This window comes from Salmo salar, chromosome 01 (genome assembly GCF_965601325.2).
Source record: "Salmo salar chromosome 01, fSalSal1, whole genome shotgun sequence".
Taxonomy (NCBI): domain Eukaryota; kingdom Metazoa; phylum Chordata; class Actinopteri; order Salmoniformes; family Salmonidae; genus Salmo; species Salmo salar.
Genome location: NC_138291.1, coordinates 75,255,031 through 75,276,943, shown reverse-complemented (window position 1 = coordinate 75,276,943; position 21,913 = coordinate 75,255,031). Strand labels below are relative to the sequence as shown.

Sequence of the window (21,913 nt, the reverse complement as noted above, 5' to 3'; positions counted from 1 at the left end):
GACAGTGCAGGGCTAAAACTGTCAGCCTGATGACCACAAAAGCCTTACATACAGAGTAGTGGAGTGGATGGTCTGACACCAGGCAGCCAATAGAGAGAGGGGTGATGTCACTGGGAGCTGGGCTGAGCCTGACAGCAGAGCAGCTGGCCAGCTCCCACAGACAGAGGTGCTGTAGTGGAGACAGACCTGGCTTCAAGCACTATTTAAATTATTTCAAAAACGTTCTGTACTTCATTGAGCTTGCCTGTTGCAATAAAACCAATAGGAAATTCTCAAAAGTACAAACCCCACCTACCTGACACTCTAGGCAGGCTAAAGCAAACCATCAAAGTATTTGAAAGATTGCTTATACTATTTGAACCCAGGTCCAGACTAGTCAACCTGTTGCAACTGACACTGTTTGCATAAACTAAGTCTTCACTGTCTAGGCACAAACTGGCCATTTGGGATTAGCCAAAAAATATTCTGTACTTGTAAATTGTTTTGCATTGACACAGAGTAGGAGAGGTATGTTAGCTAAACAGACCACTACCCAGGCTAAAATATTGGTACAGCATAAGAATTAATTAGTCTGTTTATATTTCATTGGAGTGAAGAGGGGTCATTTTCAGTGGTGGTTATTCTTGGCTTGAAACATCCCCCAGTAGGTGGTGCATATGCGCTAGCTTTCGAAGAGATGTTGACTGAAACCGGTATTTTAGCTGTCTATCAGATCGTTTCATTCAACTCGCGATCAGGCAATGCACTTAAATGAACCCGTAAAGCAAAGGCTCAAGACCAAAACCATAGACCAAGACCCTGGCACACTGAAGATGACCAGAGAAAACAGTAAAGCAGTGTCTTGTTGCTGCTATTCAGTGTTGGTCGGAGAGAGAACACGCATAGCAATCTCACATGGTCTGATTGTGTGCGCGATAGGAGAACCTGTTGTGCATGACCAGCACAAGATTGAACTGATAAGATGGCTGAGGAACTAGAGGAATGTAAAGAAGTAGGCAGCAAGCACACTATGTCCAGAGAGAGGGGGAAGGTGGAGAGAAAGTGGGTGAGAGTGATAGATGGAATGTGAGTGAGAGTGGCAGAGGGTGTGTATGAGAGTGGGGGGGGTGGGGCGACAGAGATAATCAGTTATAACCTGAACAGTCCAAGGAGCCTTGGGGACCAACAAAAACTTAGAGTTTGGCACTTGGAAGTGATGGCATGACTGTCAGCAAACAATAAGGTCAAGTTCTGGGTAAAAAAAACACAAAAAAAAAAAAAACACGTAAGGCCAACCTGTACACATTGTGTCCGCATAGACGCCGTCTAAATGCACTGAACCGTTTCTTTCAGATGCAACCCTCATGTTGTGTTCAGGTTATGAACATGCAATGCAAATCAGTAAATGCCACATTCAAAAGAGCTGTTGAAGTGTTAGGACGTTTTATTCTACTTGGTGTTGGATTTGAGTGTAAAGTTTAACTTCTAAAATACCATGACAACCCCCATATGATGATTCAGTAAGCAGTACGGGAAGTGAGGTTGTGAGCATAGGCCAGAAAATAGCCTGGGGACAAGGCCTGTCAGAGAATGGCTTTCTATGATAGCTGCAAAGCATTTAACATCAAAACATTTTAGGCAATGGTGAGAATAAATGCTGCATACACAGCTGACCACCTCAATATCATCACCGGGGGTGTATTCACTTAGAACCAAACGGAGGAACGAACCTGAACTTGTCCAAATAAGAAAAGGAAACTTGTTTTAGTTGTTGCAAAACATTTTTCTATGGTGTGCACTAATGAATACACCCCTGTCACTTTGCAGAAAATTGTAGACTGATGCAAAAGTGAAAGGACGAGTAAATGGTAAGACAATGACTTGTCTTTTATTCAATTAGGAACGGAAATATTACAGAATGACAACAAACAGAACATACTTTCAACATGTAGAAAATGTGGTTTATTTACGGTACATAGTGGGTAGAACATTCTTAGAAAAAAAATGCTGCAGTTTTTTTTTTAAGGCATTCAGACTTCAAGAAGTTAACACTGCACAAAATAATTGCACTGAGAAAGGTAGACCAAAGTGTGACAAATATTACAATTTCATGAGTTAATAACTAATCTGGAATCTTGTTTCTTCAGAGCCAAACACCACATTTGTTTAACTATTATGCAAAAATATATTCTTAATCCCTCAGAATCTGATGCTTCACAGAATATCCCAAGCACATGGTCTTTCCTTTTACTTTCGAGTTAAAGGAGTGCTTTCAGCTCTCTCCTATATAGATATTAAGACAGTCTTTAAATAACTCAACCACAGCTCCAAAGCAAATATTCAAAATGTATTTTTTTCCCTCAGTACTCAGTAGAATTCCTATAGTTTCCCCCCCACCCTCACGCCTAGTGTTAACTTACAATTGATGTACAACCAAATTAACTAAACCCCTGGCTTGTTCTTTCCCTCCCCCGTCACATCCATCTTTTTCTAGACATGTCCACGTCTACAAAGGGTGCAAAGTAACATTACTTCCATAAGGCATCTTGGGCGAGAGTCGACTAAATTTAATTGAAGATACCGAGAGACGACACGTATGCAAATGCTCTCAAAGCCTCTTTCACCTTGTCCTATTGGAGGAGGGAGACAGAAGTCCCTTACTCTTTAACTTCAGCTGCAGTAAGAGTAAAAAATAAATAAACAAGTATTATTTTGTTTAATAAAGACTGATCAGAGTTTGCGTTTTAACTACGTTTCAGTGCAGAAGTGTCTGAAGCAGGATGGAAAAAACCCAACCAGGCTTCTGTCCGACCATCCGACTGTAGTCACAGGCACCGTCGCCCCCACAAAATATCCAGAGGTATAAATCGTGTTATACACAAATGAAGAGACCTTATGTCCCAAATGGCACCCGATTCCATATACAGTGCGCTACCTTTGACCAGAGCCCACAATGTGCCCTGGTCAAAAGTATTGCACTATACAGGGAATATATGTGCAATTTGAGATCTGATACCTTCCTTCATCCTCTTCTACAAGAGGAAATAATCTCCTGTGAAGAGCAACTTGGACAGGAGGAGACAACTGGTGCAATAATATGTAACACTGCCGCATAACTGCACTTCTACACCAGCCTATATGGAATATGGTCTGGTATATAATGACAGCTCAACAGTACGTTGATGTAGAAGTAAGTAGGGCTGTTTCAACACAGCAGCTTATAGTAAAATAAGACTGAAGTAGGGTGGCTTAATAAAAGCAAATAATGTTAAATATAAAACTTAAATTTAATCTTAAACGTAAATGTAAACTTTTGACAAAAGGTGGACTTCCCCCAGGATTTTAAAGAATTTCAACTACTCCATGCTTAGGGAATGAATGTCAACAAAGCGTGACTGATAGAAATATTTGCATCCATATGTCAGGATCATTCAGCCCGAATTGAAATCGACACTTTATCAAAACAAAATTTCACCTACTTAGCCTAAAATGTGAAGAAACCTCAAACTTTTTTTTCTTTTCACAATTTCAAAAGTGCCACAGATGGTTAATTAATAGCTCATGAATAAATTAGAGGTTAATGTTATACCATCTTCATTGTTGGTGCAGATAGCACAGGCAGGTAGTTTGGTTGGTGTAATAGTGTCACGCATTACAGCGTCCATCTCCGCCATACACACTTCAGGTTTTTTCCACCAATAGTGACTTAGACTCTTAAATCTCTGCGCTAACATACCTCGCTTAGCCAGGCCATTAGATCACTTTTCTTAGTCACCTCACGCATCATTCATTTAAAAACAAAATAATAAAAAAAACTTTACTGAAAGGTCTAGGACCGATTTTAAAGCCAATATTAGTCTGAGGAACTCAAGTATAGGTTTTTAACTCATAATACAGAAGCAGACATCAATGGACCATGGTTTGATCACTACTAACTGCAGCACTACTAACTCCGATCATCAATACTGCAATTTACTACAGCTACATTCTTTCTTTCATTGGTTTAGCCTGTTTTATCGTATCTGGCATCGGTCGCATCAAGTCCGTAACGGTTTGAGACAACATTCAGCCAGTCTTGTGGCTGCCGTCACCTGTTCGCTGGGCGCGGGCCGAGACGAGGTCGCGGGACACCCTCTTGCAGTCCTTGGCCAGGCCCAGAAAGCACATGAGGTCTATGAAGGCAGTGGTGATGTTCATCTTAATGCCGAACTCACTGGTGGCGTAGTCAAAGGGGAAGGTGTGGTGGTAGTTGTGGAAGCCCTCGCCTGGCAAGAAGGATACAAGGGGACAGGAAAGTCAGGTTAAAACCAGACAAATAGCCATTCACAGGTGACGTGGGCACAGCAAAGTCAGATTGAGAGAGAAAAAGAGCTGGAATGCCCTTTACTCCATGCACCTGGTAATACTATAGATGTGCATCTATCCAAGTTACTTTTTTGTTTTAAAAATAGGATTCAAAACATAATCTGATCACCATAGTCAATGATATGTAAACTAAAGCACTGAGTTTGAAAAGTGCTACAATATGGATGGCTAACTTGAGTCCTGGAGGGCTGCTGTGTGCAACATTTTGTTCCAGTCTAGCATTCAAATACATGATTCTACGAAGTTAATTACGGTCTCCAACTTGAACCAGAGTACTAAAATACCTGCACAAACTACAGCAGCCCTAAGTCAAGTGTTGCAAGTCCCTGAGCCATATTAGTTTATAGATTGTATATTTTTGTTCAAACGCAACCATTTCAAAGATTTGTTATTGAGTTAGTTCATAAGGAAATCAGTCAATTGAAAAATCATTACGCCCTAATCTATGGATTACATACGACTGGGAATATAGATAGGCAACTGTTGGTCACAGAACTTAAATTGTTGTTTTTTGTAATTATAAATTGGGCCTCGGGATCTCATCATGGTATCCCTGGATTCAAATTGCCATCAATAAAATACAATTGTGTTAGTTGTCCGTAGCTTATGCCTGCCCATACCCCCACCATGGGGCACTCTATTCACAACGTTGCCATCAGCAAATTGCTCACCTACATGACACCATACAGGTGGTCTGCAGTTGTGAGGCCAGTTGGACAGAATGCCAAGTTCTCTAAAATGTTGGAGGCGGCTTATGGTAGAGAAAATAAATAATTCTCTGGCAAAAGCTCTGGTGGACCTTCCTGCAGTCAGAATGCCTATTGCATGCCCTAGACAACTTGACAGGTTGTGTGACAAAACTTCACATTTTTGAGTGGCCTTTTATTGTCCCCAGCACTAGGTGCACCGGTGTAATGACCATGCTGTTTAATCAGCTTCTTGACATGCCACACCTGTCAGGTGGATGGATTAAAAGGGGTGTAAACTAATTTGTGCACAAAATTGAGAGAAACTTGCTGCGCATCAAATTTCTGGGATCTTTTCTCTCAACTCATGAAACCATCACTTTACATGTTGCGAGATACACACACTGTAGGCTGAGACAATAACATCGCTCCATGTTTAAAAAAAAAAAAAAAAAAAAAAAGGATGAAAGAAGCACAACTGTATGCACTCACTTTGGGAGTAAGTCACTCTGGATAAGAGTCTGCTAAATGACTAAAATGTAAAAATTACAAGTTCCACTCGTTTTAAGCGATTAAACTAAAACATGATTTTCACAGCTGACCTACAGGCAGCTATTCAGATGAGTTTATAATAGAACAGGCAATCAGTCGGACCGAAGCTCTGATTTCACACAAACAGCAGGATCTCCTGCACAAAATAAACACAGGCCACTGGATTAGCGAGTTCCGCCTCACTACACCATGCCAGGCTGCATCAGCTGCTTTGGGAAGACTACAGTACAAGTGTGGTGGTGGTTGGACACGAAATGGCATATTGGCTTTGTCCAAAATGGCTAACAGCCTATTCCTATAGAGAGTGAGGCTCTGGCCAATAGTAGTGCTCCAGACAAATCCCTCACACAGGCCCCAACCTTAAATATATTTTTAAAAAGTCAGATCCTTACCGATGGCACTGAAGGCCACGAAACGGTTCTCACTGGGGTTGATGTGATGGTCGTAGGGTCGGTTGCCCCACATGTGAGCTGCAGAGTTGACCAGCCAGGTAGCATTCAGCACCAGGGTGTACCGCATGAGGACTGGGATGAAGTAGCCCACCCACAGAGACTCACCCCACAGGTACCAGGGCACCCACATGGGCACCAGGAAACACAGCAGAACCACAGAGAGCTTGTAGTACCTAGAGGGGACGGAGAGGGAAGAGATGAGGAAACATTGGTTTGGTGTGTGTCAAACAAAGAAAATCTATAGAGCTCCACCATTCATTTTTGGGGTGGGTGGGTGAGATTAGTACTGGAATTTATATGCGTCAAACATAAGTAGCTGTGTTACTCAAGAGTTTGTAAGTAGAACTGGAAGCATTCTGTTATGATGAATCTAAATGAAAATTAAGTTTCTAAAGCTGGGGAAGTGAACACCACCCCAAGCACCTAGATTCATAAACAGAGTTACTAAACCGTGGAAGGTCACACCTAGTTCAGTACCAAAAAAAGTACATGTTTTGAAGAATTCTATTCAGTTGATTTAGTCTTCCACCAAAATGTTAAATGACCCAGTTCTGTGGTGCTACTAGTTTGGGACTATATCCACAAGTACCCACTGCCTGCTGATAAAATGGCCAGCCAGTCACTGAATTTGTGTGGGTAGGGCCCAATCTTAAATTTGATCTAGTATTGTCACAGCAAAATAATCCTGAAGCAACCGGATTTTAACATTTAGTCCATAATGCTGCTGGATTGGTAAGGCTATTAGCTGGCTAAAAGTAAGCTACATGAAAAGTGCAATACTGTTAATATAACAGTGTGATAGTGTGGGCTTTCAGTGAATTTATGTAAATTACAAAACGACAGGGTGTGCCATTACCAACAGCAACCCTGGAGCAATTGGGGTTAAGTGCCTTGCTGAAGGGCACACAGATTATTCACCTTCTCAGCTCAGGGATTCAAACCTGCCACCCTCCGATTTATTTTACTATGTCTATGTTGTAAATGCTTTGGCGCCAAACTGCTGGCAGTTGTGAAAAAGTCAATAATTGGAAGAATTAATAAAAATGCCATTGTTGATTAGATGCTTTTTTCAAAATGATACATGTGTGGAGCATGCATGAGGTGAAATGTGGATTTTTTGGGATGTGAACTCAGTGTTTGACCTGACAAAGATCTGTTTCGGATGGAAACGTTGTCAATAAAACAGTGAATTGGGAGTGTTAACGGTGTGCGGGCCTTCTTGTTCTATACTAGTATTCTTTATTAGCCCAGCACCTGTTTAAGGATGTGCGTATGACCAAACTTTTCTATAGACGGTACTTCCTTTTCATGCGGCACTCCAATCTGCAAAGACTCCATTACGCACCGCCATTTGGGTGTCGACCTGAGATGGCAAATCCAATTGAAGAGGATGTTAACCTCCATAACACATTTGAATTCAGAACTGAAGACTATGCCTGTATTATGACAAGACTGTTTGACAATCACGTTGAAACAACGGAATCACTACGAGAGTGAAACGCCTATGACAGAGAGACGCATGCATCTCCACGCTGTCCCTTTGAGCGACTATTTGCGTAAGAAATTGATCCCACAAGGCCTTAGAATCCAGAAGGCACCCACAATCAGCAGAGACTGAGAATTTCTGTGACCAGTGGTGCCAAAATTACAAACAAATGCTCATTTGATCTTATGGCTCTTATTATCCAGGAAATAGCTGAGCAACTGGGTGGAATACGTGAGAAGATACAAGCAGTGCGATTACAACTGCACGCAGCAACAACTGACCCAGAAAAACTCAAACATGGAGAGCACACTAGTGACTGTCAAACAAACCGACCATCTGGATAAGCATTTCAGACAGCGGGGTTACCCAGAGGAATGGCTGCATGACGCAAGGGAATGTTATAAAACAAAAAAAAATCATGACCCACGATGACAGCCTCACGCCCAAACCTCCCCGCCCTCCTGACCAACGCTTCCTTCAGTACCCCCCACTTGGTAAACATTTCGACCACACCATTCAAAAACATTTTTAAATAATTTAAAAAAAAAACTGGTACATCTTGAGCACTGATCCACAACTGGAAAAGACATTTAAAGAACCCCGCGGGTAGTCTTCAGACGCACCCCCAACATCAGTCAAATGTTGGTGAGGTCTGATCTTCCACCAGTGCCACGCAGTACCTTTCTGGACAACGTGCCAGACGCTAACTATAGATGTGGCGGATGCACCCAGTGTAACTTCAAACAAAATGTGATAGACCACAAATACATTTGATCAGGTATATGTTATGTAGGAAAAACAAGACGAGCTCTGAAAACAAGGATAGCAGAACACAGGAGTAATATCAGGACCCTTAACCAGAGAAACCCTGTGGCTGCGCATTTCATGGATGCTTGTCACAACATTAGCTCTGAGATACAATGGCATCGAACATGTTAAGACTCCTAGGAGGAGCGGGGATACTGATAATCTATTATTGAGAAGAGAATTGTTTTGGATTTGATGTCTCAAGAGTTTGATATCAAACCATTTCTTACCTGAATGTTACTTTACTTTGTCTTGCCTTCCAGGTTACCCACTTGGTCATTTTGTAAATATATATTATGTTCTGGAACCATTACATGTACCCATCATTGTTATTTCATTATTAGTGATATGCAAATGTTTTCTGCACCCACCATGTGTCGTCCACAACGGTCATGTGAGGTGAAATGGGGATATTTTGGGATGTGAACACTCAGTGTGTCTGACCTGACGAAGATCCGTTTCGGACAGAAACGTTGTCAATAAAGCGGTGAATTGGGAGTTAACAGTGTGCGGGCCTTGTTCTATACATGTGTGGAGCACTCAGAGTTTGGTTTATTTTAGATCGTCATGCATAGAAAATCAATTCAAATGAAATCTCAATATTGTCAAGTCACTTGTGCTGGTCTCGTGGAACATGCGTACAATGATGTGGAACACACCGGATTTGGTTGCTTGATTATTGCAGTGATAAGATCAAATACTTATGTCCAGTGGCATAGCTGATGGTAGAGAGGAAATGCAAAACTCAATGTTATCTGATCAGCAGCCACATGCAGTCCAAAACGTGATGTGCCATTAGTTATATAACCGTTGGTTTATATGGTGGATTGGATTTTATACAGAGCTCTTTCAAGTGTACAATGAATTAAAATGGCCCCTTTGTGGCACATTCTGTGCATGCTACTGCCAATGGAGGTTTGTGCAACTTCTCCAGAATGCAAATAGGCAGCTAAGATGGTGCTGTCTTTTATCCAGTGGCATAACTGATGGTTTGTCCGGTGGCATAACTGATGCTTTGTCCGGTGGCAGAGGTGAAACGCAAAACACAATGACACATCATTTCTATTTGCATTGACCCCATCTTGCATGGACTATCCACACAAGAAAATATTATGACTCAGTGGCCAGTTGATTTGGAACACCACCCCATTCACGAAAATGGTTCGCTCCTTCAGACAGTGAGTCACGTGGCCGTGGCTTGCTATATAAAGCAGGCAGACAGGTATCCAGTTACTGTTCAATTTAATGTTATAATGGGCTAAACGAGTGACCTATGCCAGGCCTTCAGTCTGTCATGGGGATAGCAGAGTCAGGATTTGGTGTAAGCAGCATGAGTCCATGGCTCCATCTTGCCTGCGGTCAGCGGTACAGGCTAGTGGTGGTGTGGGGAATGTTTTCCTGGCACACGTAGGGTCCCTTGATACCAATTGAGCAACTTTTTAACATCACACATTGTAGAATCCATGCCCCGAGGAATTCAGGCTGTTCTGGAGGCAGGGGGGTCCAACCCAGTACTAGATGGGTGTGCCTAACACCGTCCACTGGGTGTATAGACACATACATTCACACGTATACTGCTGCTACTCTGTTCTTTATTTTTACTCATTAAACCTGATGCCTAGTCACTTACCCTGCCTTTACGTACATAGCTACCTCCTACCGCTGCACGTTGATCTGGCATGACCTGTATATAGCGCCATTCTTGAGCATTTTATTCCTCGTTTTACAATCTTTTTACGCTGCCTTCTTTGGGACAGGCTCGTAAGCAAGCACTTCACGGTAAAGTCGACACCCGTTGTATTCAGCGCATGAGACTTTTTTTATTGATTCAGGGTAATGTATAAAAATGCCCAGTTGCCCATTATTTTGGCTACCATGGCTAGAAAAGATCTCAGTGACTTTGAAAGAGGGGTCTCAAAGAGCATAGGGGGTTTTAAGGGTGGGTGTGTGTGTGACAGTCACCAGATCAACCCAATTGAATACTTATGGGAGATTCTGGAATGGTGCCTGAGACAGCATTATCCACCACAAGAAATTACGGAATTTTTTGTGGAAAACAAATTGTTGCATCCCTCCAATAAAATTCCAGACACCTGTAGAATCTATGCCAAGGCGCATTGGAACGGTGCTGGCACCTCGTGGTGGCCCAACGCCCTGTTAAGACACTTCATGTTGGCGTTTCCTTTATTTTGGCAGTTACCTGTACAATACCGCATGATTCAGAGTGAGGGCACTGCCAGGGCCAACCTTTAAAAATACTACCAGGAAAGGAAAGATAAGTCACCCCACTAATGACTGCTACTGTATGTAGGTAAGAAACTCTTTACCATATACCAACAGATATAGTATTGTGTGGCTCAATTGGTAGAGCACGGGTCTTGCGACACCAAGATCATGGTTTCGGTTTACGCTGGGGCCACACATCCAGAAATTTATACACGCTCTATAAGCCACTTTCGATAAAAGCGTCTGCTAAAATGGCATATAGAAGACATCAGATATGAAGGACTAGACAGGGCAGAGACCCTTCTCTTCTTACTTTCTCTGGAACATGACGACTTTATCTGCCTTCAGGTCCGTCAGCTCCAGCTTCATGCCCTTCTCGATCACGTCAGGGTGCTTGCGGACGAGCAGCCAGCCAATGTGAGCGAAGAAGAAGCCCCGCAGTGCATTGTGGGGGTCCGCGTCCGTCTCGGAGTACTTGTGGTGAACCCGGTGGTCCCTCGCCCACTCGTAAATGTCATTCTGGAGGAAACAATAGAAATTATGTGGCTGTTTAGGAGGCACTTTATCCAACACTAATAACAGCAGCATGTACAGTCGTACAGCTGGGTGAAATGGGGAGAGAAAGATAAATTTTTATACACACACTACTTTGATGGTTGTAGCCATGAATTGTCCCATCACCCATATTAGCAAACTTAATTTCAAAACTTCACATTTCTCTAGTATAGGTGATGTACCGTAATTAGTGGTAACAGAAAAATGCCTGCGATAAGTGAGCGGTATGGTTGGTGACAAATCGGTTTATTGTCCCAGCTCTATAGTACTCTATACAGTAGTACACGAGACCCATGGTGAGGGAATCTGGGGCCGTATGTATTAAGTGTTTCAGAGTAGACGTGCTGATTTAGGATCAGTTTTGCCTTTTAGAGCACAATAAAATGAGTCTACATGGACAGGGAGAACCTGATCCTAGATTGGCATTCTTACTCAGATGCTTGATACAGTGCATTTGGAATGTATTCAGACGCCTTTACTTTTTCCCCCTTGTTACATTGCAGCCTCATTTTAAAATGGCTTAATTACATTCCCCCCGTCAATCTACACACAATACCCCATAATGACAAAGCGAAAACAGGTTTAGAATTGTTGGCAAATTTATAAAAGAACAAAAACCTTATTTACATAATTAGACAAACACTTTGCTATGAGACTCAAAATTGAGTTCAGGTGTATCCTGTTTCCATTGACCATCTTAAGACATCAACATCCAACCTGACAAAATCTGCAGAGAAGAATGGAGAAGCTCCCCAAATACAGGTGTGCCAAGCTTGTAGTGTCATACCCAAGAAGACTGGAGGCTTTAGTCACTGCCAAAAGGTACTTTAAGTACTGAGTAAAGGGTCTGAATACTTATGAAAATATTTATGTTTTTAATACATTTGCAAAAATGTCTAAATCTGTTTTTGCTTTGTCATTATGGGTTGTGTGTAGTTAGAAATTAATATATTTTTTGAATAAGGCTGTAACAAAATGGAGAAAGTCAAGGGATCTGAATACTTTCCAAATGCACGGTGATACCCACGGTATGTATCCTATGCTGGTTACAAATACAATTTCCTCTCTCGAGGTCAATAAAGATTATTCAATTCAGAGACTTTGTTTGTTTACCTGGAAGGCCATGGAGTTGGCAAGGGCCAGGAAGACTCGCAGAGGGGTGGAGGCCTTGTAGGACTTGTGACTCCAGAGGCGGTGGGCCCCCGCAGTTATACCCAGGGCACTGAGCAAGAAGCACACAACAGCTACGGGAGGGAGAGCAAGAGAGATGGGACGAGAAAGAGATAAACAGACACCCATGTTTGGCACACACTCACATGTGCACAGAATCATGTCAAGCACAGATTTGACTCCCAGTAGATACAGGGGACATCATATCCCATCCCTGCCATGAGTTATTTCTGTTGGGAGCTGGCAGTGGGAGTAGGTATGCATGGCTACTACTCTCAGAGTTGTTGTTGTAAAATTACTGAATGTGTTTCTATGTGCAGCCAGACAAGGCTGCTTAGGATGTGAGAATTCTGGGCCTCCGAACAGCCCAGGCAGCAAAGATATTCTGTTTTGGTGCCATGCAGCCTCTCACAATGGAATGTCTATTGGAACGGCAATTGTTCTTTGTCTCACCCAGTGGAATAATATGCAGTTCAGCACTGCACACACAGACAGGGAGATATGCAACAGGGGAAACAAAGTTTGGGGTCCTTCGGTATAATCCAAGTCATGCTTCATCTGTCCAAATACCTATTCCTGCTATTCTTCCACAAAAAACCTGCACATATTGTCTAGGTCTAAACAAGCAAACAGATTGGTGTAGCTCTTTTCTGCTTAAGAAACATTGTGAACGAAGTTACCTCAAGTCTAGCCCAAAGGGCAGCAGATGGTGATATTGAGTCTCATTTTACCATTCAACAGATGCAGGAAAGCCGACATACAGGAACACCCCGAATTGTGGGAGGCAGTTGCACACTTTTGTTGCCAGCTGCATACAATGCGCTTGGACGGTAAGACCAAAACGACCCAATATCGCCATCTTCCGGCCTTTGGGCTACCTCAGGCCACTCATTCCAAAACGTCAAGTTCTCTCGCTGCACCACAGTAGCCTGCCTATGAGCGCTTCAGTTGATAGGTGCATGCATGGTGTGATGATCAGGTGATAATGGTGTAGCTCAGGTTTCCCAAATTTGGTCCTGCCCCCCCGTGCACGTTTTGGTTTTTGCCCTAGTACTACGCAGCTGATTCAAATACCCAACTCGTCATCAAGCTTTGATTATTTGAATCAGCTGCGTTGAGTTGGGGCAAAAACCAAAACGTGCACCTGGGGGGAGCAGGACCAAGGTTGTGGAACCCTGGTGTTAACTGTTAGGCTACATATGACGAGAGAACTCATAGGTCCTATAGTATCAATGTGTTTATTATTTCCATGGAAAAAATATTAAGTGAGTGTTCCTCAAAATAGATTTACCAACATTCAACACTATTCTCAGAGGACAAGCAACATGTCGGTGTAACGCCACCAAGCGCATCACATTCTGTTTTCTAATGTCGACCGGATAAACTATGCTGCGTAGTCAAACAACTTTAACAATGGCGTAAAACCCCGATAAAAGGCAAAAATAAAAGGCAAATAAAATAGCACATTAAGTAAATGGGGATACTTACTCCAAGCCAGAGTTAAGGCCGAGGTGGAGGGCACAAGCATCAGTCCGTAAAGCGCTCCAGCATGTAATAAAACCATTAATATGACGTTTCTCCACACCAGTCTCATCCGCGGTTTAGGGCCCTCTTTTGCTTTATAACTATCATCAAAAACATCATCTCTCGTAGACGTTTCTGCCACCACAGCGTCTCTGTTTTGTTGCTGGTTGGGGTTTCTCGTCTCTGTCATTTCTGCTGTGGGAGTCTGTAGTTAATACGCCGTGTTGAGATGAGATCTGTGCTAGAAAGAGGACAAATAGCTATTCAATTAAAATGACAAACACGGACATCCTCGTTCACCCCACCAAGGAATCGAGCAACTTTAACATTAAGTTAAAGTGCGTGCTCGATTTCCTGGTGCAATGCTAGGATAACATAGGCTACTATCAAAGATGCACACAATTTGCTATCAACTGGCATCGAATACATAATTTACCACGTAGAATGAAGAGAATCGTTACAATGTATCAAAATGCGCACAACGCTGAGATAGCTTCTTCCGGCGAACGTTGTGCAGCTCTACTCGTGATGAGGATTCCGCTTACCTAGCGAAGCCTGCTGCTGAGTTTCTTGTTCAGACGTCGTTTTAAAGACTCCAATTGGTCGAGGAGCATTTGACGCCACCTCTACCCTGACAGTTTCATTGGTTGCCTGATTATCTGATGTTTAACGTTTTACAACCCCTGACTGAAATGCTGAAAGTCATCCAGAAAAAGTCAAAAAAATAAATAATTTTACAGTCACCCTTTATTTCACACTCCTTATGTATAAAATTACGCAACTTGTGTCAACATGGTTGGATAGCTGCTGTTTAATAGGCGTAGTCATCTTTCCAGAGTCAGTGACCAGCAGTAACCTTTAGGCCCATAATTGGGTCATACTCATTACAATAAGGGACATTGCATTCTGTTGCTCATGGAGAGGATGTGGGGTGATGGGAGTTGACTGATACAATCCAACATTATGATTTATCCTGTTCGCTTCCAACACATCACTTGGACATATGAGTATAGGCTAGGCCTACTAATATAATATTGCAGCAAGTAATAGGCTATGATATAAATATAATAACTATTAATATAATCTCATATACATATTCCAAATGTTCATTATTAAACTTGCTCCGGTACTGCTTTCCGTGCGGAGAGAGAACAGTCTATGACTTGGGTGGCTGGAGTATTTGACCAATTTTAGGGCCTTCCTCTGACACCGCCTGGTATAGAGGTCCTGGATGGCAGGGAGCTCAGCCTCAGTGATGCACTGGGCCGTACGCACTACTATCTGTAGCACCTTGTGGTCAAATGCCAAGCAGTTGCCATACCAAGCAGTGATGCAGCCAGTCAATATGCTCTCAATGGTTAGCTCTATAACTTTTTGAGTCGTGCCCTCTTCACGACTGTATTGGTGTTTGTGGACCATGATAGATCTTTAGTGATGTGAACACCGAGGAACTTGAAGCTCTCGACCTGCTCCACTACAGCCCTGTTGAATGGGGGAGAGCTCGTCCTTCCGTTTCCTGTAGTCCACAATCAGCTCCTTTGTCTTGGAGGTTGTTGTCCTGGTATCACACTGCCAGTTCTCTGACTTCCTCCCTATAGGCTGCCTCATCATCGTCGGTGATCAGACCTAGAGCACTGTCGTGTTGTCTATAAACTTAATGATGGTGTTGGAGCGGTCAAGCAGTCGTGGGTGAACATGGAGCACAGAAGGGGACTAAGCACGCACCCCTGCATTCTTTCATTGTTCCCCTCTACTCAGGGACTGATTTAGACCTGGGATACCAAATGGTTAATTAACTGGTAGAACAGAAAACCAGCAGGCTCCGGCCCTCGTAGGTTGTAAGAGTTGAATACCCCTGATCTACAGCTTATCATGAGGTATTCGAATTCAGGCGATCAGAACCTTGAGACTTTCTTAATATTATATATTGCACACCAGCTGTTGTTAACAAAGAGACACACATCTCCCCCTTGAGTTTACCCGAGGCTGCCTTTCAATTCTGCAGATGCATAGAAAAAACAGCTAGATCTGTATTATCCATGTCCTTGTTCAGCCATGACTCAGAGAAACATAGGATATTACAGTTCTTCAGGTCCCGTTCATAGGATAGTCTTGACGGAGCTCATCCAGTTTGTTTTCCAGTGATTGTATGTTCGCCAATAGAACAGAGGGTAGAGGCGGTTTGTTTACTCGCCGACATAGTTTCATCAGTATGCCTGCACGTCAGCCTCTCTTACGCCATCTCTTCCTTTTTCGAGTCTCGGGGATTAGGGCCTTTGTCTTGTGCCGCCGACTAATTGAAGTAGAACTCTTCATCCAAATTGAGGTTAGTGATCGCTGTTCTGATGTCCAGAAGCTCTTTTCGGTCATAGGAAATGATTGTGGAAACATTACGTACAAAAAAACCTTAAGATCAGCTGAAAAAACGAATTGGTTGTTGATCATTCCTAGATAACCATTTGCAAGTCTTGCCATAGATTTTCAAGTAGATTTAAGTCAAAACTGTTATTCGGCCACTCCTGCTGAAAGGTGAATTTATCTCCCAGTGTCTGGTGGAAAGCAGACTGAACCAGGTTTTCCTCTAGGAGTTTACCTGTACTTAGCTCCATTCCGTTCATTTTGTATCCTATAAAAACTCTCCAGTCCTTCACGATTACAACCATACTGATAACATGATGCAGCCACCACTATGCTTTAAAATATGGAGTGATACCCAGTAATGTGTTGTATTGGATATGCCCCAAACAGAACACTTTGTATTCAGGACAAAAAGTTGTATTCGGGACAGAAAATTGTTTCAGTTTTACTTTACTGCCTTGTTGCAAACAGGATGCATATTTTGGAATTGTTTTATTCTGTACAGGCTTCCTTCTTTTCACTCTGTCAATTAGGTTAGTATTGTGGAATAACTACAATGTTGTTGATCCATCCTGTTCTCCTATCACAGCCATTAAACTCTGTAACTGTTTTTTATCCCTGAGTGGTTTCCTTCCTCTCCGGCAACTGAGTTAGGAAGGACACCTGGTGGTACCCCACCATCCAAAGGGTAATTAATAACTTCACCATGCTCAATCTTCACCATGCTTTTTTTCCATCTTCCAATAGGTGCCCTTCTTTGCAAGGCATTGGAAAACCTCCCTGGTCTTTGTGATTAAATCTGTGTTTGAAGTTCACTGTTTGACTGAGGGACCTTACAGATATGTGGGGTTCAGAGATGAGGTAGTCATTAAAAAATAATGTTAAACACTAATATTTCACAGAGTGAATCCATGCAACTTATTATGTGACTTGTTAAGCAAATTTCTACTCCTGAACGTATTCAGGCTTACCAAAGGAGTTGAGTGTGAAAACTTTCTGAAGGCACTGTAACTATTGAAAACACTATGATTTGAATTTAGTTGAACTACAACCAAGCTACTGCAAAATGCAATTAAATGACTAGTTGAACTAAATGTAGTTCACTACTCCACAACACTGAGAATAATGATTATATAAATACAAGTATAATAACTATGAATATAATCTCATACATATAAGAACAATTGACACTGGATCGAATCCCCGAACCAAATAGGTGAAACATCTGTCTATGTGCCATTGAGCCCTAATTGCTCCTGTAAATCACATTTGTAAAATGATAATTTTTTGTTGTTGTTGCTGTTACAGTACCCAACCTGACACATAACACACACGGGAGCACCATAATTAAGTGCTGCTGGAGCAATTAGGTGTAAAGTGCCTTGCTCTAAGGCACAACGGCGGTAAGTAGCATATGGAATATTGAAGTTGGTAACCCAACGGCTGCCGTCTCATTCCCTGGAGATTTCCTCCCAGTCAGCATGGGGATTGAAACCGGCAACAGTGAAGTTACCGCCGCCCACCAGGTTGGTTGTCTCATGGCATGAGTCAACCAACCTTATACAGTTTCATTGGTGCAGATACAATTTTCATATCACTGCTGAAAAGTACCTTAATAAAAAGTATTACACAGAGCACAACCGTCATAAATTGATTTCCCCTGCTGGTTGAACATTAACCTAATATTTTCAACTTGCCAAAAATGTATCCTTGGAAGGATCAAACACACAATTCTAAACACACAATTATAATCATGCCCCATATTATACCTGTTGGAACAAGTCTTCAAAACTGCCATGAGCCAAACAATCTTACAGGTCACAACTCTTTGTAGGTAGAAAGAAACATGCATTCTCTAATTTCATAAAGTAAACATACCTTTTGACTGGTCAGTTTGGACTGTCAAAATAAGGCCTTCAATATAACTTTATAGGATATTCAAGTCTTTCTATTATCACCAATGACCTGCCACTGGTATTAAACAAAGCATGTGTCCATGTATGCTGATGAGTCAACCATATACGCATCAGCAACCACAGCTAATGAAGTTTCTGAAACCCTTAACAAAGAGTTGCAGTCTGTTTTGGAATGGGTGGCCAGTAATAAACTGGTCCTGAACATCTCTAAAACTAAGAGCATTGTATTTGGTACAAATCATTCCCTAGCCTAAGCTCTAGACCTCAGCTGAATTTGGTAATGAATGATGTGGCTGTTGAACAACTAAATTACTTGGCGTTACCTTAGATTGTAAACTTTTATGGTGAAAACATATATAGTGGCAAGAAAAAGTATGTGAACTCTGGAAATACCTGGATTTCTGCATAAATTGGTCATTAAAATCGAACTGATCTTCATCTAGGTCACAATAGACAAACAGTCTGCTTAAACTAATAACACAAACAATTATATGTTTTCATGTCTGTATTGAACATACCGTGTAAACATTGACAGTGCAGGGTGGGAAAAGTATGTGAACCCTTGGATTTAATAACTGGTTGACCCTCCTTTGGCAGCAATAACCTCAAACGTTTTCTGTAGTTGCGGATCAGACCTGCACAATGGTCAGGAAGAATTTTGGACCGTTCCTCTTTATAAAACTGTTTCAGTTTAGCAATATTCTTGGGATGTCTGGTGTGAACTGGGCCACTCCAGAAGGCGTATTTTCTTCTGTTGAAGCGATTCTGTTGATTTACTTCTGTGTTTTGGGTCGTTGTCCTGTTGCGTCACCCAACTTCTATTGAGCTTCAATTGGCGAACAGATATTTAGCAGGAGAATGTTAGGCTATCTTGATAAACTTGGGAATTCATTTTTCCATCAATGATAGCAAGCTGTCCAGGCCCTGAGGCAGCAAAGCAGCCCCAAACCATGATGCTCCCTCCACCATAGTTTACATTTGGGGTGATGTTTTGATGGTGTGCTGTTCCTGTTTTTCTCCACACATAGTGTTGTGTGTTCCCTCCAAACAACTCAACTATAGTTTCATCTGTCCACAGAATATTTTGTCAGTAGCGATGTGGAATATCCAGGTGCACTTTGCAAACTTCAGACATGCAGCAATGTTTTTTTTGGACAGCAGTAGCTTCTTCCGTGGTGTCCTCCCATGAACACCATTCTTGTTTAGTGTTTTACCTATCGTAGACTCGTCAACAGAGATGTGAGCATGTTCCAGAGATTTATGTAAGTCCTTAGCTGACACGCTAGGATTCTTCTGAACCTCATTGAGCATTCTGTGCTGTGCTCTTGCAGTCATCTTTGCATGACAGCCACTCCTAGGGAGAGTAGCAACAGTGCTGAACGTTCTCCATTTAAATACAATTTGTCTTACCGTGGACTGATGAACATCAAGGCTTTTAGAGATACTTTTGTAACCCTTTCCAGCTTTATGCAAGTCAAAAATTCTTAATCTTAGGTGTTCTGAGATCTCTTTTGTTCGAGGCGTGGTTCACATCAGGCAACGCTTCTTATGAATAGCAAACTCAAATTTTGTGAGTGTTTTTTATAGGGCAAGGCAGCTCTAACCAACATCTCTAATCTTGTCTCATTGATTTGACTCCAGGTTAGCTGACTCCTGACTCCAATTAGCTTCTGGAGAAGTCATTAGCCTAGGGGTTCACATACTTTTTCCAACCTACGCTGTGAAAATGTAAATGATGTATTCAATATAGACAAGAAAAATACAATAATTTGTGTGTTATTAGTTTAAGCACACTATGTTTGTCTATTGTTGTGACTTAGATGAAGATCAGATAAAATTTGATGACCAATGTATGCAGAAATTTAGGTAATTCCAAATGGTTCACATACTTTTTCTTGCCACTGTAGATTCAATGGTTGTAAAGACAGAGAGAGGTCTGGCCGTAATAAAGAGATGTTCTGCTTTTTTGACAGCACACTCCAAAAAGCATGTTCTGCAGGCTCTAGTTTTGCCTTATCTTGATTATTGTCGTCATGTGGCCGAGTGCTGCAAGGAAAGACCTAGTTAAGATGCATTTTGCCCAGAACAGAGCGGCACGTCTTGCTCTTCATTGTAATCAGAGGACTAATATAAATACTATGCATTCCAGTCTCTCTTGGCTAAGAGTTGAGGAGAGACTGACTGCATCACTTCTTCTTTTTATAAGAAACATTCATGTGTTGAAAATCGCAAATTGTTTGCATAGTCAACTTACACACAGCTCTGATGCACGTACTTACCCCACCAGACATGCCACCAGGCGTCTTTTCACAGTCCCCAAATCCAGAACAAACAATTATACAGAGCCATTATTGCATGGAACTCCGTTCCATCTCATATTGCTGAAATAAACAGCAAACCTGGTTTCAAAAAACAGTTAAAGCAACACCTCACGGCACAACGCCTCTCCCGTATTTGACCTAGATAGTTTGTGTGTATGTATTGATATGTGCCTTTTGTTCTTGTCTATTAATGTTCTGTATTATGTCATGTTTTGTGTGAAACCCAGGAAGAGTAGCTGCTGCTTTTGCAACAGCTAATGGGGATCCAAATAAAATACCAAATACCAAAGTACAGTAAATTGATGGATAATAAACTCTTTCTGTATTGAACAAGTAGGATAAACACAGCACACCCTTTATACAGTTGAAGTCGGAAGTTTACATACACCTTAGCCAAATACATTTAAACTCAGTTTTTCACAATTCCTGACATTTAATCCTAGTAAAAACTCCCTGTTTTAGGTTAGTTAGGATCACCACTTTATTATAAGAATGTGAAATGGCAGAGTAATAGTAGAGAGAATTATTTATTTCAGCTTTTATTTATTTTATCACATTTCCAGTGGGTACATACACTCAATTAGTATTTGGTAGCGTTGCCTTTAAATTGTTAAAAACTTGGGTCAAACGTTTCAGGTAGCCTTCCACAAGCGTCCCACTATAAGTTGGCTGAATTTTGGCCCATTCCTCCTGACAGACCTGGTGTAACTGAGTCAGGTTTGTAGGCCTCCTTGCTCGCACATGCTTTTTCAGTTCTGCCAACAAATTTTCTATAGGATTGAGGTCAGGGCTTTGTGATGGCCCCTCCAATATCTTGACTTTGTTGTCCTTAAGCCATTTTGCCACAACTTTGGAAGTATGCTTGGGGTCATTGTCCATTTGGAAGACCCATTGCGACCAATATTTAATTTCCTGACTGATGTCTTGAGATGTTGCTTCAATATATCCACATAATTTTCCTGCCTCATGATGCCATCTATTTTGCGAAGTGCACCAGACCCTTCTGCAGCAAAGCACCCCCACAATATGATGCTGCCACCCCCGTACTTCACGGTTGGGATAGTGTTCTTCGGCTTGCAAGCGTCCCCCATTTTCCTCCAAACATAACGATGGTCATTATAGCCAAATAGTTATATTTTTGTTTCATCAGACCAGAGGACATTTCTCCAAAAAGTATGATCTTTGTCCCCATGTGCAGTTGCAAACCGTAGTCTGGCTTTTTTATGGCGGTTTTGGAGCAGTGGCTTCTATCTTGCCGAGTGGCCTTTCAGGTTATGTCGATATAGGACTCGTTTTACTGTGGATATAGATACTTTTGTACCTGTTTCCTCCAGCATCTTCACAAGGTCCTTTGCTTTTGTTCTGGGATTGATTTGCACTTTTCGCACCAAAGTACATTCATCTCTAGGAGACAGAACGCGTCTCTTTCCTGAGCGGTATGACGGCTGCGTGGTCCCATGGTGTTTATACTTGCGCACTATTGTTTGTACAGATGAACGTGGTACCTTCAGGCGTT

At 42.0% G+C, this 21,913-nt stretch overlaps 1 protein-coding gene across 6 annotated transcripts; it reads right to left on the bottom strand.

Moving 5' to 3' along the window:
* Nucleotides 1-1,915: 1,915 nt before the first annotated feature.
* LOC106608500 (acyl-CoA desaturase) lies at nt 1,916-14,527 on the bottom strand. 6 transcript variants are annotated; one of them, XM_014206444.3, is made up of 6 exons: nt 14,348-14,527; nt 13,767-14,043; nt 12,222-12,352; nt 10,867-11,072; nt 5,975-6,207; nt 1,916-4,244 (listed from the first exon to the last, which is right to left on the bottom strand). In XM_014206444.3, the coding sequence occupies exons 2-6, from the start codon at nt 13,990-13,992 to the stop codon at nt 4,045-4,047; spliced, it is 996 nt and encodes a 331-aa protein (XP_014061919.1). In that variant the 5' UTR covers nt 13,993-14,043; nt 14,348-14,527; the 3' UTR covers nt 1,916-4,044. The 6 variants fall into 6 exon arrangements, with proteins under 6 accessions (XP_014061919.1, XP_014061917.1, XP_014061916.1 ...); XM_014206442.3 differs by having other exon boundaries at nt 13,767-14,038; nt 14,239-14,439; XM_014206441.3 differs by having other exon boundaries at nt 14,239-14,399.
* Nucleotides 14,528-21,913: the final 7,386 nt, after the last annotated feature.